The sequence below is a fragment of the Abrus precatorius genome, unplaced genomic scaffold (assembly GCF_003935025.1).
Source record: "Abrus precatorius isolate BTA unplaced genomic scaffold, Abrus_2018 Scaffold2, whole genome shotgun sequence".
Lineage (NCBI taxonomy): Eukaryota > Viridiplantae > Streptophyta > Magnoliopsida > Fabales > Fabaceae > Abrus > Abrus precatorius.
Genome location: NW_020874362.1, coordinates 35,967,795 through 35,986,935, shown reverse-complemented (window position 1 = coordinate 35,986,935; position 19,141 = coordinate 35,967,795). Strand labels below are relative to the sequence as shown.

General features: G+C 33.2%; 3 protein-coding genes across 3 annotated transcripts; 1 reads left to right on the top strand and 2 right to left on the bottom strand.

The window, feature by feature from the left end:
- Nucleotides 1–1,996: 1,996 nt before the first annotated feature.
- On the top strand, nucleotides 1,997–4,994 carry LOC113858379 (spermidine coumaroyl-CoA acyltransferase-like). The gene has a single exon (XM_027491011.1). It carries the CDS (start codon nucleotides 2,099–2,101, stop codon nucleotides 3,464–3,466), a length of 1,368 nt encoding a protein of 455 aa, XP_027346812.1. The 5' UTR covers nucleotides 1,997–2,098; the 3' UTR covers nucleotides 3,467–4,994.
- Nucleotides 4,995–6,733: 1,739 nt separating this feature from the next.
- LOC113859948 (metacaspase-3) lies at nucleotides 6,734–8,700 on the bottom strand. The gene is made up of 5 exons (XM_027492599.1): nucleotides 8,250–8,700; nucleotides 7,555–7,885; nucleotides 7,360–7,477; nucleotides 6,931–7,128; nucleotides 6,734–6,793 (listed from the first exon to the last, which is right to left on the bottom strand). Exons 1-5 carry the CDS (start codon nucleotides 8,698–8,700, stop codon nucleotides 6,734–6,736), a joined length of 1,158 nt encoding a protein of 385 aa, XP_027348400.1.
- A 6,748-nt stretch (nucleotides 8,701–15,448) lies between these two features.
- LOC113860179 (metacaspase-1-like) lies at nucleotides 15,449–18,304 on the bottom strand. Its single transcript, XM_027492855.1, has 6 exons — nucleotides 18,201–18,304; nucleotides 17,764–18,152; nucleotides 17,044–17,374; nucleotides 16,807–16,924; nucleotides 15,992–16,174; nucleotides 15,449–15,508 (listed from the first exon to the last, which is right to left on the bottom strand). The coding sequence occupies exons 1-6, from the start codon at nucleotides 18,302–18,304 to the stop codon at nucleotides 15,449–15,451; spliced, it is 1,185 nt and encodes a 394-aa protein (XP_027348656.1).
- Nucleotides 18,305–19,141: the final 837 nt, after the last annotated feature.

Below are 19,141 nucleotides of genomic sequence, written 5' to 3'. Positions count from 1 at the left end.
AAAGCACTTAAAAATAGTAAAAGAAAATCAATGGCAAAGAAGACATGAAATACCATTCATACAATCAGAAAAAAAAAAAAAGGGAGAAAATAGAGGAAATATAAAATAAAAAAAAATGGAACAAGAATTCGTAATAGAAAATTTTAATTTCACAAAAAAGTGTTAGTTGAGTTGAGCAAAATGGTAGTGGTGAGTGGTGACACACTACAACAACATACACACCGATGCTGGCACATGGAAGTTCCACCACACAAGGCTCAGGATCTGTCTTTTGAATTGTTTTCTCTATTAGTGTCTTTTTTTTTTCAAGGATTTCTCTACTTAGTGAATAATTAGAAGATTAAGATTTGGACCCATATTCTCTTTCTTTTCTTCTTTTACCCATATTTTCTTAGAATAAATTCAGGAGTTGTTTTTTCAACCCCCCCCCCCCCCCTTCTTCCTTTCACATCCTATTAGTTTTTTTTTTATAATTTTTTTTTCAAAGTATCTTTTATGATAAAAAAAATCTTGTTTTGTTTTTTTTTTAATTTTAATTTTAGTGTGAAATTTAAAGTTTTAAAATATATCTAAATTTTGCTTCCAAAAATTAAATTATGGAAGCTTGTATAGAAATATGTATATGAAAGTAAAAATTGTTAATTTTGGAAACTTATTTTAAAATAATTAATAAATTTATAAATCAATTTATAGAAATATAAAAAAAATTGAAGTGTAAAATCTTAATTACATAAACTTATTTTTAGAAATTGTGAATGATTTTATAAATTAGTTTCTGAAAGTGTGAAAACTTAAATTTAAAAATTAATTGAGTTTCATAAACTTATTTTTGAAAATGTAGAATCCTAATTTCATAAACTTATTTTCAGAAGTAATTAATAATTCTGAAAATTAATTTATAAGAAGTGTAAAAATATAAAATTTAAAATGATTAATTTAAAAAACTTATTTTCAGAAGTGTAAAATCCTAATCTAGAAACTTATTTATGAAAAATATTAATAATTTTATAAATTAACTTTTAAAAGTATGAAAACCTAATTTTAAAAATGAATTTTTAAAGTGTAGAATCCTAATTTACTTATTCTCAAAAAAGTTTAGGGTTTACAAGTAGATAAACACTGATGAAGACGATTTTTATTCAAGAAATTTTAGAAAATGATTATTACACTCTAAAAAGAAAAAGGAGGTGAAAAATCAACCCCCATAAATTCATGGTAGCAAGGCCATGTAGATTAGCTTTCGACAAAAACAAAGAAGATTAACTTAGTGTACAAGTCACGTAGTATGAATAAAAGTCAAAGTTCTTGCGGGATATTGATTAATTATTGAACGTGGATCCGTCCTTGGGAAGAAATGAAAAGACTACACAGTTTTTGTTCTTCACACGCTATTAGACCTAATTTCTCTCCATGTTTTATCATAAGTTCGTTATTTTATTTTATTGTATAATGTTGATCATGATTCATGCAGGAAGAAAACTCAACAGAATACCATTGATTATTCAATGAGTGGCCCAAAAGTTAGGGAGTCCTAATTCACTCAACTTTCAATGCTATTAAAAACCTAAACTCAGAGTAATTGCAATTTACCTTTTATAGTTTTATAATTTTTTTTAATCTCTTTATATAGTTTTTTACTGAGATATTTTCTTATAAAAATAAAGTGACGTAAAAATGTAACATTGCACAAGAATCGAGTAATATAAAAAATATAGAAAGAGTTTAATAATAATAAAAAAGAAATAAATTAAGAAAGTATGAGATAAAATAAACTAATTTATAATTTAGTTAAGTATTGTAAAAATTGACATCATATATAAATGTAATATCATATGCACGCATATTAAAAACACCCATCACAAAATATATATAGTGACAATAAATAAATAATGTATATTTAATTTCAACCTAACATGAAAAAGATATAGTAGTGTATATATATCGCACATATTTGCCTATAAGTAGGTTTGCTGGGAAGAAGGAAGAAGGAATAACGTGTCAATTGAAAAGAATTGCAAGAGATAAAGAACACTTCCTCTCCTCTCTATTGCTTCTGTGCGGGTAAGAGAAACTCGCATTTGTATCCCCTGTTTCTTCCATGGGATACGAGAATGCAAACCTCACCATTGAAAAGGATGTTAAATTCATCAAACCTTCAAAACCCACTCCTACCACCATTCTTTCACTCTCTACCATCGACAATTTTCTCTCCCCCAATTTCTTCACCCAAAGCATCCATTTATATAGATCCATAAATCACAGTTCCAAACTTGAACCTGCACGTGTGATCAAAGAGGCCCTCTCAAAGGCTCTGTTTTACTATTACCCTTTTGCAGGAAAGCTAGTAAGACACGCTGATGGAAAGCTCAGAGTCCATTGCACCTCCGATGGAGTTCCATTCATAGAAGCTATTTGTCACTGCGACCTCTCATCTCTTAATTACCTAGACGACAATGATGTTGAAATTGGAAAAAACTTATCGCTTGATTTTCCTTCTCACGATGAATTTGGTAATCAATACCCTTTGGTTTTAATGATGACGAAATTTCTATGTGGGGGTTTTGCAATTGTTATTGGTTCTTCACATGCCATTGTTGATGGGAGTGGGATGGCTCAGTTCTTACGAGCCGTGGCTGAACTTGCAAGTGGAAAAACCGAGCCTTCTCTGAAACCTGTGTGGGAAAGAGAGAGACTAGTAGGCACAATAACCAGTGAACCGATGCAAAGCCCAGTAAGCGACGAGGGCTCTATTGCCGTTTCACCGTTTATGCCAACCATGGATTTTTCACACGAATGCTCCAAGATAGACGGTGACAGCATAAATAGACTTAAGACGAGTTTGAAGATAAACAGCGAAGTAATTACTAAGATGACAGCGAAAGGGTTTACCACTTTTGAGTCCCTCACTGCGTACATTTGGAGGGCAAGAGCAAGAGCCTTGAAACTAAGCTACGATAGGAAAACTATGCTAATTATCGTAGTTAGTGTGAAACCGCACTTACTTGATCCTTTGCCTGAGGGGTATTATGGGAATAGCCTTGTGCAGTCATATGTTGTGCAAACAGTGAGGGAGCTAAATGAGAAACCGCTGTTAGAGGTTGTGAAGCTGGTGAGAGAGAGCATAAGGAATGCTTTTACCAACGATTATATCAGACACTCGATCAATACTATGGAAACGAAATCGATGAAACATGATTATGAGAGTGGGGCTGTAACGGTGGTGACAGATTGGAGACATTTGGGTTTCTTCGAAAAGGTTGATTTTGGGTGGAAGGAGAAGCCAGTGAATAACATGCCAGTTCCTTGTGACATGTATGGAGCTTTGGGTTTGTGTTCCATCTTGTCTCCAACTAATTTGGATCCTTCAATGAATGGAGGAGCGAGGGTTTACACATCCTTGCCTCGTCTTGCCATGCCCAAATTCAAGCAGGAGATGGACAACCTTAGGCATATCGAAAATGCCTAGGCTAGGATTTTTCCACCTCGGACAAGTTAAGTGCACATGTATTATTTATATGTTTCTGTTCTTTTCCATTTTTATTATGTTTGAGTTATTGCATTATCTGTTGGTTGTGTCTTTTGTTTTCAATTCCCTGCGAGTCTTAATAGTTCTGGAAATGTGTTAATAAAGCTCCTTCTTTAAAGTGCGAAGAAGAATATGTGATGAACCGCTATTGACGGTGAGCTGTACCTGCATTGTTAGAAAATAAACCAAGTTTATGAAAATTCAACATTACCTATCAAATAATTATAAAGTTAAGAAATTCAAGTTGGACACTAAAACTTGACATGTGAAGATTCATAAAAATCTTAGGAGATAAGAGATGGTCAAATATTATGGCACTAATTAGTAAGTGTTTTAATTTCAAATTGAATTTTGAATAGCTAAGTTTCTTGTCAAACTTAAATTTTTATCATGAATACTAAGGAATTAAGCTATATAATTTTATGTATTATTTTAATCATTTAGTTTAGCTATATAAAAAGCATAGCATGAATTATGTATTGTATAGTGAAAAATTGAATGAATAAAATTTTGAGTATCTGTGAATCTGTGGTATCATGCATTGAGTAACCAATATGTTGAGATTACGACTATAGTCCTGCATGAAAAGTTAAATTTGTAAAAAACACTACTTTTTAATTTACTGACTCTACCTTATAAGACGCTCCCATGCAGGAAATGCATCATATAAGAATACTGGTCTATTAAAGTAACGGTTAAATTAAATTAAGGGTGAGGATTATTTTTAGCTTTAAAAAAGTGCACGTAATCTCATTGTGAATGTGTTGCATTGTAGTAGTAACTATTTCTAGAATTTACTGTTGAACAAACATCCAACCAAGATCAATATATAAGGATAAGTCTTAACTGTTATGCTCTATTGATTAATATCTGGAAAGCATAAAAAAATATAGAGATTGATTTACCTTCAAATAAATTTAAAATAATTTTACATTCTTTTTGTTACAACAAATGAGATTTACGTTCAATTAACTCAGCATGGAACACATTCAATCTACTATGTAAGATATGGCATCACCCTTCATAACATATCCATTTTGCTTTCAGTGCCAACTATAATGAGTATGTATTCAGTTCTTCATATAAAATATGGCAGGTCTAAAACTAGCCCTCAAGAGTATCCTGGGTATGGTTCTGTTATACTACAATTTAAATGCAGCAAGAATCATCATCTTCACTGAAATAGCGCCCCTAGTGATGATGCCCTGTGTTCCAAGTGCCAAGAAGCCACAAGAAAAACATTACACATGGCAGCTGGTGCTGGTGATTCTTTCATAGTTGTCCTCTACTTTTTCTGCTTCTCGACTAACAAAAGAATTTTCAACATTGTGATCATTTTGGGTTGTTTGAGAAGTTTGATATGAGCATAGTACTTAGGACAACTTGACTGGAGTCTTTTAAGTGAAATTGTACATTGCCAACAACTGCAATTCAACATTAAATAAATTGAGATGGCAATAGTACCTCAATCCATGGAACATGCCCGAGTCGAGTTTAATGAACAAAATCAATTCTACTTACCTTCATTTTTATATCATTTAATAGTTTTTTAATAATAAAATTAATTATTAAATTAAATAGTTTAATTACATATATCAAAATTAATTTAATATATTTTTTAAAATTTTATAAAAATAAAGATCATTTAATAACAATAATCTTATAAATATCCAATTTTAATAAAATTTAACACAAATAATTTAAGTAATATAGAATTATAATTCAATGATTATATTGATAGATATTTTTTATATTAAATTATTAACCATATAAGAGTGAATATAATTTAACCTGATAAAATTTGATTCTTTTCTTTATATATGTATTAATTAATAAAACTACAAAATGTTGTCATTGGGAATCAATTCAATAAATGTAGATGCGTTGGGGTACTGTCCTAAAGTGGGGGCCAAGAGCGATGGAAATAGTTTTGTTATTGATTGGGCATTTAGTCATCAAATATTTTGGGCTTCCTATTTTAGCTTTCCCTACTACACATACACATATAAAACCTACAACATTTACCTCATCACGATTGCAATTGCAAAAGAAATAAACAAAATCTTTTAGACTTATAGTAGTGTAACGAGGATAACAAATAGAATCAAAATTGTGAACATGGGAAGGAGGATTACCTCATTTCATTTTTATTTGAATTAGTACACTTTACTTGGAAAATTAGAGAATGAGATACTGATGTTAAGATACTTCACATAGAAATCTTTGTAATCATAGCTTATTTTTTCATTCACAAGTTGTATATATAAGTTCGTACGCATTGTAAGTCTAGAGAGAAAAAGCACTGAACGGAACAAAAAAAGAAAAAAAAAACACTAGTTTAAAGAAAACAAGTGTCTAAAAATTATAAGTATTAAATGTTTCTTTTACTACTTTTAATGTCTTTCCCAACTTTTTTAAATATATATTTTTTAAGAGTTTTGTTATTTTTTTTTCTCACATTCTCGTAATGATTATTTTACTATTTTATAACATAAACATAAAATAAAAAATTATTTTTTTTAATTGATATCAATTGCCTTATGTTAATGTATTTTAGAATAGTGCAGCAAAAACGTGTTACTGAAGCAATTTATCTTTTTTTTTATCACTTTTTAAATATTTTTCACCAATGGCGGACTACCATAGAAGAAGATAAACTCTCACTTATATTCGTCGCGCAGTTAATTGTTTAACCAAGAGCAGCTCAATATTCTTTGGTGCGTAAAGCTAAATATAAAATGAAGATTTTACTAAAATTAATGAAACATTTCCTTTACTATATCTTAATCTCTTAGTAGAATAATACTTGCACATTGAACTTTTTCTTGATCTTTTACAAACGACGTCAAATGTTCATACTCACAGCACCTTCTCGGGGTTTTAATTTGTATCTCAATTAGAAAGACGCAAATATCTATGAAATTAAATATGACGCTCTTTAGGAACATTTCTAAAGTTACCAACAACAGGACGTTGTTAAATGTTAATGTTTTTAACTGTCATTGAACGTAAGCATGCAGCATGCAAACGTAACGTATATATTGATGAAAATTGACTATGGTTATGTGTAGCCCGAATTTCAATGGTTAAAATAGACAGCGATGATCAAATTTGAAGAAGTATAAAAACAAAGCTGAGTTACATTTGCATGTTAAGTAGCCATTTCCCATGTTCAAAAATCAATTTTTTTTCTAAGAATTTACCATATCATAGAACAAACCGTTTTCTATAAATGTCAAAGATCTCCGAAGACGAGAGTTGTGGCTCCTGCAAATCCAAATCCAACCATTTAGTACCAACTTCATACTCTAGGGTAATTTAGTACTCTAAATCCAATATGAAGCTTATGAGTTTGGATATTTTATATTAATGTGTGAGTGTGAAAGAGAAAGAGTAATGCAGACCTGTTTTATGTCCAGACCAAGAAGTCTATTTAACAGCGAAACAACTGGACCATTTAGAACAACTATGCCTGTTTTTGTCCCACGGATGGTGGAACGCATCACGCTGAGCAAACGACCATAACTCACTTCAGGTTCATTTTGCACACTTTGTATGAAACTATAAGTCAAGGCACCAGTAACTGCTTTGCCACTTAAAGCCTTATCAAACCAACCCACATAAACTCGTCAATCTTTACTCAAAACAAAACAGTTATAATTAAGAAAAAACAAAATGTTTACCATAATTCTTAATATTAAATTTAAGCTACTAAATTTAGTTAATTTTTATTAAAAATATAAAACTATGATAAATATTTTATTTTAAATACTTAAAATCGCCAGTAAAATATAATTAGTATTAACAAAATCATGAAAAAAAAATTTACATACAGAGGTATCTACGGAGATTTGATCAACATCACAAGCTGAAATACAAATTGCTAGACCTCTTGTAACATTATTATAAGCTCGAGGGAGTTTATGATCCTCCCATCTGTAATACCCTTCCCTGAAACAACATATTCAATTCACCAAAAGAGTAGGCGCAAGAGATGTTCAGAAAGCATGCATTATTCCTAAACTGACCTGTTCATGTTGCACACAAATTGTAAATCAAGAACAGTCCCACTATGACATGCATCAATAATGGCATGAAGTTTAGCACCATGGGGTAGTGGCCTAACAATTTCAGCGTTAATCTCATCACCAAGTATTTTCCCCTGGTGTTCATAATCAACAGGACATATTGCTTCATCAAACCCATCAACCTCGTCCACTTTCATTTCTCGTGTGCCATGTCCTGAGAAGTGGAACACCAATGAGTCCCCTGACCTGCTACCCTCAATCAGCCACCTCAAGGCCATTTGAATGTTATGTTTTGTTGGGATTCTCAGTGGGTTTCTTTCCTCCCTATCATCTGTGCGTAGGTTCCAAGTGTTCAGACATGAGATCTTACATTACATGGGCCTTTATATGTTTTCTTTATTGGATTTCACTACTCTTTAAAAGCCCGAAAGAATATATAAAGTAACAAAATAAGAATGTATTAAACAATAATTTGAATTAAAGTACATTATAATTTAATTTATTTTAAATCGACGGTAATTAATATATCATTAATTTTATTTTTTTATTTTACGCGTCTCCACCCTGTATATATTATTTGTTAGCTCTTATTATATCACAAATAAATTTATAGATATTTGTTTCGAAATGTTAATATCATAGTGAAGGATTTTTTCTCATAAGAAAAAATATCATGGTTAATAAAATGAGAATACCTGTGAGCATAAGGATGGAGTCACTAGGAAACCCAAACTGCTTAATCAAAAAGTATTTCATGCATTTTACATCATTCACGGTGCCCTTAAGTCTGTAACTCTTCCCGTGGTAGCATATTCCACATAGCACTGCCCGCTTTGAACCATATGCAGGAGGAGGCATCAAGGGGTATGATGGCCTTAGTGACTGAGGCTGAGGATGATACCCAAAATGAGTTGCACCATAATAACCCGGATTGCTAGAAGTGTTAACTGAACTTGTCATTATAGTATTTATGAAGCCTCTAAAACGATCTGCAATGTGATAAATGGAGTTGTAGGCTTGACTCAATGGACCTGTGGGGCGAATATGGGTGATGCCATGGCACACTGCACACTCAAACACATGGACCTCTGGTGGAACCCCTAATACTATTCCACAGTGATTACATTTTTCTTGTCTTCTTGCCATTGTTTCCCTTTCTGTTTGAAGCTATTGAAGAATGGTAAGGCCTGTGAAAGGATGAAAGTTTTTTATAAATTATGAACACACAAAAAACAATAGGGTAAAGTCTTAAGAAGTGTCTATGAAATTCAGCTTCAGCTATCTATCTGGGGAGTAAGATGCAGAATTGGATTCCATTTAATTACTTTTTCTAGTGGAGAGTGAATATATTGACTTGCTTGTTTTTCTGTCGGTTGGACATTATTTTTGATAGGGTGAAGAATATTAAGGAACCAATGAAATCTAGCTTTCTAACATGCACAAGTTACTGCCGTATATAATTTGTTGCAAAATTTGAAAGTACATAGAAAAGAATATATACGAACATATTCCTGCTAGTTTTGTACAGTGGAAGAAATTTCAATGGTTGTGTTTGTTTTCAGTGCTGGGAAGCCCATGATTTAAATAAGGAGGTCCTCCTTTACAGCCAAGAGTAGTGAATTTTCTTGATAGAATATATTTGCTCATCTGAAATTTTAAGATATATGTAATAAAGGATTGATTTGGACGTGACTCCTTCGGAAGGAACAAAAGTTTTTTATTCCCTTAATTGTTTGACATAACCTTGGCACAGGTTTTATAATTATATAAGAAACGAATATCAAAGAGATTCCAATTACTATGGCATTGAGATATATAAAATTGATTATCAAACTCCATATAAATCACATTTAAGCTGGTGATTTTGTAGTTTGATTGTCAATATCTCTAAACCATAATGATTGAAATATCTATCTTTCCATCATATCTACTTCTCGTACATAATGAAACCAAAATGATAGACAAGGTTACCTATTTCCAACTGAATCCTCGTAAACAGGAACATTCGATACAATTTGGGGCCTTATATAGTAATTTCAATCAGGACCAAAGAATTCTATCAAGAACATTCTTGGCTGTAAAGGTGTTTATGGGCCTATAGGCACTGGAAAAGAAAATACGATTAATTGTATAAACGGTTATTAGAAATTGATACAATTTTCTAGAATAGTCTAGAAAAAATACTAAGAACAATCTAGGAAAAATTAATTGTATCTTCTAGTATGTAGATGCTTCTAGAGAAAGTTCTAGAATATTGTAAATTTTCAAGTTTCTAGATAGCTCTAGTATATTGAACCAAATGGTGGATGATGCCTATAAATAGGCATGCTACCTCATTGTAAATGCAATGAAGAAGAAATAATCAAGACATCAATTCTCCATCTCTTGAGTCTCTTACTAAAACTTCATCAACTACTATTTTCAACTATTCCTACTAACACATTTCAACTATCTTACTCATCTCACCCACACTAAAAACTATCAGTGGCATCAAAGCTACGTTCGGTCATCTACTGGGCGTAGAAATATTACCATACTATTTTAAAATTAAAATAAACCACTTCCAAAAATTTCCTAACACATGGCTAGCACTACTCAACCATCATCTCTTTCCGTCCCCATTTTTAATGGCGAAAATTATGATTTTTGGAGCACAAAAATGAAAACATATTTCACGTTCCAAGATTTGTAGGATATTGTGAAAGAAGGATTTACTACTCCCTCAGACATATCATCCCTTACTGCAGCTCAAAGAAAAGAATTGAAAGAGAATAAACAAAAGGATTCAAAGGCCTTGTTTACTCTACAACAAGCTGTGACTGATGCAATTTTTCCAAGAATAATGGGTGCTACAACAGTCAAAGAAGCATGGAGTACGCTGCAGGAGGAGTTTGAAGGAAGTGAAAAGGTACGCGCTATAAAACTCCAAACTCTACGGCGAGAATTTGAATTATTAAAAATGAAAGAGTCTGAGACCCGTCAAGGATTACTATTCCAAAATAAAAGAAATGGTTAACCAAATGAGAGCTTATGGGGAAAATATTCTTGACAAAAAGGTTGTTGAGAAATTACTGATCACAGTTCCCCGTAAGTATGATCCAATTGTCACTACTATTGAGCAAACAAAAGACCTATCTACTCTATCAGTGACAGAGTTGGTAGGGTCCCTTGAAGCTTATGAGCAAAGGTTGAAAAGGCATGATGAGGACTCAATAGAAAATGTCTTTCAATCAAAGCTCAAATTACGGTCTCAGAATAAAGGGAATGAAGCAAGAAAGAATAATGGAGAAACTTCTAGAAACAAAGAGAATTCTAGAAATTTCTCTAGAAACAATCAAGATAAATACCCTCCACGTGGTATTTGTAAAAGGACAAATCATGCTGAAGAAAAATGTTGGTATCATGAAAAACCACAATGTCGACACTGTAAGAAATTTGAACATGTGGAAAAGTATTGTCGCAACAAAAACAAGTATCAAGCAAATTTCGCTGAAGAGGATGATCGAGAACCATATTTTTTCTATGCTACCCAAGATCCCAGTACTGAAACGAGTGAAAATTGGTACTTGGATAGCGGTTGCAGCAATCACATGGCCAAAGATATAAACATCTTCAAGGATATCGACGAATCCATCAAAGTGAAAGTTCGAATGGGGAACGGTACTATCGCTGAGTCAAAAGGCAAAGGCACTGTTATGGTGGAGACAAAGAAAGGTATGAAACTTATTACTGATGTCTTACTAGTCCCCAACCTCAAGGAAAATCTCTTGAGTATTGGCCAAATGATGAAGGTTATTCTCTTCACTTCAAAGGGGACACATGTAAGATATATGACAGCAAAAAGCAAGAGATTAGCCAAGTAAAGATGGAGAAAAGAAATCGAAGTTTTCCAATAAGCTTGCAACAAGGCGCTAATATTGTCATGAAAACAGAAGTTGATACTTTACGACTTTGGCATCGAAGATTTGGCCACTTCAATACCCATGCCTTAAAACTTCTACATCAAAAGAATATGATGAAGGATCTTCCATGTCTTGAAGAAAATAATGAAGCCTGTGAAGGATGTCTCCTTGGCAAGCAACATCGACTGCCATTTTCTACTGGAAAAGCGTGGAGAGCAAAAGACTTATTGGAGCTTATTCATACAGATATTTGTGGCCCAATGCGAACACCATCACTTCATAACAATAGGTATTTTATCATTTTCATCGATGATTTTTCTAGAATGACTTGGGTCTACTTCATCAAAGCAAAGTCAGAAGTCTTTAGAATATTTAAGAAGTATAAGGCCCTTGTCGAGAAGCAAAGTGGTAAACAAATAAAAGTATTAAGAAGTGATCATGGCAAAGAGTATACATCTCAAGAGTTTGATAAATTTTGTGAGGATGAAGACATTCAATGACAACTTACTGTCGCATATACTCCACAACAAAATGGAGTAACTGAGAAAAAAAAACCGCACGGTAATGGAGATGGCTAGATCCATGCTGAAGGAGAAAGAATTGTCAAATACTTTCTGGGCTGAAGCAGTTTATACTGCTGTCTACATACTTAACAGATGCCCAACTAAGGCTGTCCAAGATAAAACTCCAATTGAAGCTTGGAGTAGGCAAAAACCATCAGCAAAACATCTAAGGGTTTTCGGATCAATTTGCTACATACACATTTCAGAAGAGAAGAGACACAAACTAGAAGACAAAACCGTACGAGGTATCTTCTTGGGATATAGCACACAGTTAAAAGGATATCGAGTCTACAACTTGCAAACCAAGAAGCTCACCATTAGTCGAGATGTTGAAGTTAATGAAAATGCTGCTTAGAATTGGAAAGATGAAAAGGTTCAGAAAAATGTTTCCATACCAATTCAGCAACCTCTAGAAATTGAAGAAGTCTCAGGTGAGAATTTTTCACCTTCACAACAACAACATTCCTCACCAGAGTCTACTCCAAAACGAGTTAGATCTTTGGTAGATATATACGAGACCTGTAACATGGCCATAACTGAACCTGAGAGCTTTGAAGCAGCGTCAAAACAAGAAGTATGGGTCAAGGCAATGGAAGAAGAGATAAAAATGATTGAGAAAAATAACACATAGGAGCTAGTAGATTGCCCCATAGATAAAGATATCATTGGGGTAAAATGGGTCTATAAGACCAAGCTTAATCCCGATGGCACCATACAAAAGTACAAGGCAAGGCTGGTAGCTAAAGGATACTCATAACAACCTGGAGTTGATTACAACGAGAAATTTGCTCAAGTTGCTCGCCTGGATACTATAAGAACTTTAATTGCTCTTACTGCACAAAAAGGATGGAACATTTACCCACTAGATGTAAAATCTGCCTTTCTCAATGGCATTCTTCAAGAAGAGATTTATGTGGAGCAACCGCAAGGCTTCGTCAGCAAAGGTAATGAAGGCAAAGTACTAAGACTGAAAAAAGCTCTCTATGGATTGAAGCAAGCTCCACAAGCATGGTACAGTAAAATCGATCAATACTTTACAGATTAAGGATTCAGGAGGAGCAAAAGTGAGACAACCTTATACACCAAGATCCAAGGTCAGTATGACATACTCATTGTCTCCTTATATGTAGATGATCTTATCTGCACAGAGAACAATATGGAGATGATAGCTAAGTTTAAAGAAGATATGATGAAGACCTTCGAAATGACAGACCTTGGCTTGATGAACTACTTTCTCGGAGTAGAGGTAAAACAAAAGAAAGAAGAAATATTTATCTCACAAAAGAAATATATTGAAGCATTACTCAAGAAATTTAAGATGAATGGATGTAAGACGGTTAGCACTCCATTGGTGACAAATGAGAAATTGAAGAAAAATGATGGAGCACCAGAAGCTGATGCATCACGTTACAGAAGTTTGATTGGAAGCTTACTATATCTCACAGTCACACGACCAGACATAATGTATGCTGTAAGTCTTCTTTCAAGATTCATGCAAAGTCCAAGCCAAATTCATTTTGGAACAGCAAAAAGAATTCTAAGATATCTACAAGGCACAAAAGAGTATGGTATATGGTACCAAACTATGAGCAACTCAAAGCTACTTGGCTACACTGACAGTGATTGGGCAGGATCGATCGACGACATGAAAAGCACATCTGGTTATGCCTTTTCACTAAGATCAGGAACAATCTCATGGGCTTCAAGGAAGCAAGCAACAGTTGCACAATCAACAGCAGAAGCAGAATATGTAGCAGCTGCTGAGACTACAAGTCAAGCAATATGGTTACGAAGAATACTTGAAGAAATGGGAGAAAAATAAAATGAGCCTACTACAATCTACCGCGACAACAAATCAGCTATAGCAATGACAAAGAATCCAGTGCATCATAGTAGAACAAAACACATAGCAATCAAATATCACTTTATCAGGGAAGTAGAAGGAACTAAAGAAATCAAGCTCGAGTATTGCACAATTGAAGATCAAATTGCAGACATTTTTACTAAAGCACTACCAAGACCAAAATTTGAACAGCTACGCACGAAGCTTGGAGTTACAGAAATTTGCATCAAGGAGGAGTATTAGAAATTGATACAAATTTCTAGAATAGTCTAGAAAAAATACTAAGAACAATCTAGGAAAAACTAATTGTATCTTCTAGTATGTAGATGCTTCTAGAGAAAGTTCTAGAATATTGTAAATCTTCAAGTTTCTAGATAACTCTAGTATATTGAACCAAATGATGGATGATGCCTATAAATAGGCATGCTACCTCATTGTAAATGCAATGAAGAAGAAATAATCAAGACATCAATTCTCCATATCTTCAGTCTTTTACTAAAACTTCTTCAACTACTATTTTCAACTATTCCTACTAACACATTTCAACTATCTTACTCATCTCACCCACACTAAAAACTATCAACGGTACTTCAACTGTACAAAAAACTTGTTGGAACCTACATATACATGTGAGGAGCTGCAACTCCTTTGCTCACGAGGGTGCTCAATTTCTAGGAAATAAAATATACCCAAATGGAGCTAGCCTTATAGAAATATTAAATCTGAAAGTATAACAATATAACGAGAACTATTTTCATTAGATATATATTCCCGGGGGATTTTTCAAGAGCAATGCTCTTCTCCGTTATTCCAATTCAAAAACCCTACCTTGATTTCAGTTTCTACTTCTAGGTCACAACGTATTCATTTCAAATTAATGACAGTGTAGACAAACCAAGGAATTGCACGAGAATCGATAACCAAGCCGAAGTAAAGAGCAGTCTATTTTTTAATGTGTGCGATAAAGTCACTATTTGATTTGATTAATCAAATTTCATCATAAAATTTGTTTAGGTTTTGTTAACAAAGATTATATATTAACAGAAATTATTCTGACGTCTAATATTTTATGTCCATAGGCTAATGACGACTTTTTTAATCATAATTCGCACGTATACTATAATTAGATAAGTTTTGAAAATAAGATGGCTTTTTAGACAATAGTAATATTGCCGAGGATATATATTTTCAACGCTATTATCGAGTATTTATGTTCATAGGTGGGAACTCGTAGCTGCCCAAGAAAGCCTCACTTCACAAGAAGGTCTTTCGAAAGGGTGATGCACAATCAACCCATAAATGCACATCCTAGAACATGAGTATTATCATCTCTCGTGTCGGTTCATTCATTATCACCAGTAGTGGCCACAATTACTGAAAGCAAAATCCTGTAATTCTGCAATACCACAATCATTGGTGCTGCGCTTGAAATTAAATACAAATACATCAATTGATTCAGATTAATGAAAAACATTTTACAAGTGCCGTTCTGTCTAATTCCAGTCATCAGAAAAAATATTAGGCAGAGATACGCAATTCCTTGCAACCAATTTACTCATCGCGGTATTCTTTTCCAACTTACTTCCTCACAATATGAATTTTGTCGTAGAAACATCAAATTTCTCTGATGACGATAAAAGAGGTTCCTGCAATGTGTATTCAGTTTGATCATGAAAACTATATATCACGAACTGCTAATATAGGATGTTGTATAAAAATAATTGGATTAGGGGATATAATAAATCACATTGACAATTAATGAGAAAAAAAATTAAGTGATATGTGTTTGATATGCAGCCTCGTGTAGGTAACATTTAACTCCTCGCAAGTCACAAATAGTTGAATTTTGGGGACTAAATACATGCGGTAAGAAATGGTAAACATAGGCTTTTCTCAGAAATTAAAAAAAAAAGAAAATACTAATTTTAAACAATCTAAACAGTTCACAGCAATTATTCACTCTCATAGTTCCGAGCTGATTCATGTTCATGCACGAGAACTTTTCTAGGAGATTCTCATTCATTGAAAGAATCAAATTCACTCAAACTTATACAAGCTTGACCTTCAAAGACTATCAAAGATGTTGTTACTTGCAAAAATAGTAACAATAAATGATGATGGAATCCAACCTGTGCAATTTTACGATTGAAGATATGCTGCAATATGCGGTTATTGCATCTGCTTCGGTTAAGCTTTTTAATGTCGTCATGCAACTTTTCTAGGAGACGCCCATAAGTTATTTCAGGGTATTCTCTGACTGTTTTTGTGAAAAGATAAGTCAGAACACCATTCATTCCCTTTCCACCAAAAACCTACGTCGGTTGGTCAAAACCCACCATGAGGTAAACAAGTATCTATATGTTGAACTATATAGCAGTCTCATCAAATTTTGATACCTATTCTATTACAGTTATCTTTCCTTATGTAATAGATTTTTAATTTTTCCAACTTTTAGTTTAAAACTGGTAAAATTGGGAGAAAAAAATATTCACTAATGTTTGGATTAAAAAGTGAGGGGAGAGAAAAATTTAGGGGTCGCTTTAGTTTTAAGAATTGTTTTGTTTTCACTTTTAATTATAAAAATATCATCCTACTTTTATTTTCAAAGAGTTGTATAAAAAAAACTAGTTAAAATAATAATAAATTATATTTTTACTTTATATATAAATATTTAAAAATAAGAAATAAACTAAAAAATAAAGCGACATTTTCTAATTAAAGAAAATAAAAAGCAGCATTAAAATGTTTTCTAAAATTAAAAGTAGTACTAAAACTTGTTTCTAAAAATCATTTTTTTAATCAAATAAAGAAATACATTGTTATTTACGTTGTCTTTTCTCTCAATGTTTTTATTTTCGTTGAAACAAATTACAAAGTGGAGTATATAATGCAGAAGGAATAAAATTTTTCTTGCATTGTCAAGTACAAACACCCAAATTCTTACTGCGCTATCAGCGGCTGTCTGACTATCTTCACAAGCACTAAGACTAATCGCCAATCCACCACTTGTATGTTTTCTGATAGGTTCTTTTGAGGGGGGCTTGTTATCCTCCCACATGCCACTGCAAGCATACAATAGACAAATTTAAATTGTTTGTGACCTTTAGGGGATGTGGTATAAGGTGGGAATGCAAACAAATATAAAATCAAATAGCATGGAAAACCATAAAAGTGCACTTACCTTTCATGTCTATAAACATACAAAAGATCAAGAATGGTTCCACTATGACAAGCATCAACAATAGCATGAAGTGTGACACCTTTCTTGAGTGGCCAAACAATGGTAGAATTTATGTCATTGTCAATGATCATTCCTTCTTTCATAAAATCAACAGGACAAAGTGTCTCATCAAACCCATCAATTTCATCTTCTTTGAAATCTGGTTGTTGCAAACCGTGTCCAGTGAAGTAAAAGACCAACGAGTCTCCTGCTTGACAGTCCTTCACAAGCCACCTTAGGGACTCCAATATGTTGTGTTTCGTTGGTATTAAATTAGCATTCTGCTCTTGTTCTGCAATTCATTTTAGTTTTGAAATGAGATTAATTAATTTGTAGCACCCTGGAGAAGTTGAATATGTTACTGAAAGCAGATATGAGATACTTTTAACAGCTTAGTTGAAGTAGTACAATCATGATGATGAAGATAACAATAATAATTGCATACATATCAACAAAGCTTTCAACATAATAGTTATCTGAATTTTCATACGTAAAAAAGGTCTAAGAAATATTTTAGTCCAAGTGGTCCACCAAATTACTGTATTTTTGAGCTTTCAATTGTATTTCATTAAGCATTCAGACACACAAGATATATGAGTAATAAATAATAAGCCAAAAATCCAAATGATCGAGAAACAGATAATCAATTATAATACTATAAATTTCCTTTTCAAGAGATACCTGTGAGGACTCGTATGCACTCGTTTGGGAATTTGAAATTCTTAATCAGCAGTTCTCTCATGTTACTAATATCATTAATGGTTCCCTTGAGCCTGAATTTCCATCTTCTGTAAGAAACTCCACATAGAACCGCACGTTTATTATGTCTTCGAGTTCTAGGCAAGGCTGAGGAAGAGGGCATTGGAGGATCTAATGACCAACTCAGCAAATTATCTTTTATGTTGGAACTGTCCACATGACCAAGTTTGAACAATTTGGCTCCAATTTTCCTCACTGGACGACATATTCCACAGGCTTCCTTTGATCTCCCATGTCCCAAAGTTGAATTACTAACATTAAGGCACACACAACAGCAGCATGAGTTTGTTTTGGAGGGCAATAGACTGTGACTCTCTTCTTTGCAATCTCTGAAGGTAACTTTTGCTACCCCATTTGACTGAGAGCCACATATCTTTTTGCAAGTATAGCAACCATGCATAGAAGAGGTTGTGGAAGATAAAACACTTTTTTTGTACCTTCCTCTTTTAGATGTATCTTCCATTGTTTTGCAGTCTAATTTTCCCTACAGGCCAATATGCAGGAAGCATCAAGATATATATAATGCAGACTCGTAGACACACACAAACACAGAAATGAACATCAAGGGAAATTCAGACTAGGCTCTCAGCTTTCATGCACTTACCTTGACATTAAGTAATCTTTTCCAATGGTTGAAAATTGTGTAATGTTACATAATTGATAATGAGAAAGTGAGGGGCCCAAAAAAGCGTGTTATTTTTTTTTATTTTTTTATTTCTAAAAAAGAGAGAGACAAATATAGAATCCAATCCATGATGGAAAATTGGGGGGATGCCATTCCAGATGCTTACTTTTAACAAGTCTTTGTTAAGGTTAATCAATTCTCCAACGAAGGAGAACCCCACGCCAGTGAATTTTTAAAAAGAGAATGAGAGAAACTGAAAAATGTGTCAAAAATCAGAAAATGTGCTGTGACTGGCGTATCTCATTTGCGTCCAAGAAAATATTTGGTTCTGATCCTTATTCTCACAATGATAGCAGCAAGAACCAGATGCTCTTAACTTTTATTTCTTAATTAAGTTGCTCAAAGTGGGTGAATTTTCCTCTTTTTTTCACACCAGAAATATTCTATAACAGTCTGGCTTATTCCAACTTGGCTTGATTCACTTGATTCAAGAACACTAAAAGCTCAACAAAGTCGTTTCACTTTCACTATCATTGAGTATGAAAGCTCAGTTATATACATCGGGGTATAAATAGAGAAATCTTTCGGATTACAAATTAATACAAACATTAAAAATGCTGTCTAGCTAAATTATTTTATCTTTTATTAACACACGTTTTGCGTTTACCCAGTACC

What these genes read in the sequence shown, in the direction of transcription:
- LOC113858379 (XM_027491011.1), top strand. Translation starts at nt 2,099, where the DNA reads ATGGGATACGAGAATGCAAACCTCACCATTGAAAAGGATGTTAAATTC.
- LOC113859948 (XM_027492599.1), bottom strand. Translation starts at nt 8,700, where the DNA reads ATGGCAAGAAGACAAGAAAAATGTAATCACTGTGGAATAGTATTAGGG. An exon ending in TTTGTGTGCAACATGAACAG is followed by an intron (nt 7,478 to 7,554) that starts GTCAGTTTAGGA and finishes ATGTTGTTTCAG; the next exon opens with GGAAGGGTATTACAGATGGG. An exon ending in TTGGTCTGGACATAAAACAG is followed by an intron (nt 6,794 to 6,930) that starts GTCTGCATTACT and finishes TTGGATTTGCAG; the next exon opens with GAGCCACAACTCTCGTCTTC.
- LOC113860179 (XM_027492855.1), bottom strand. Translation starts at nt 18,304, where the DNA reads ATGGAAGATACATCTAAAAGAGGAAGGTACAAAAAAAGTGTTTTATCT. An exon ending in AAAAAGATATGTGGCTCTCA is followed by an intron (nt 18,153 to 18,200) that starts GTCAAATGGGGT and finishes CAAAGAAGAGAG; the next exon opens with TCACAGTCTATTGCCCTCCA. An exon ending in AGACAGCCGCTGATAGCGCA is followed by an intron (nt 16,175 to 16,806) that starts GTAAGAATTTGG and finishes CAACCGACGTAG; the next exon opens with GTTTTTGGTGGAAAGGGAAT.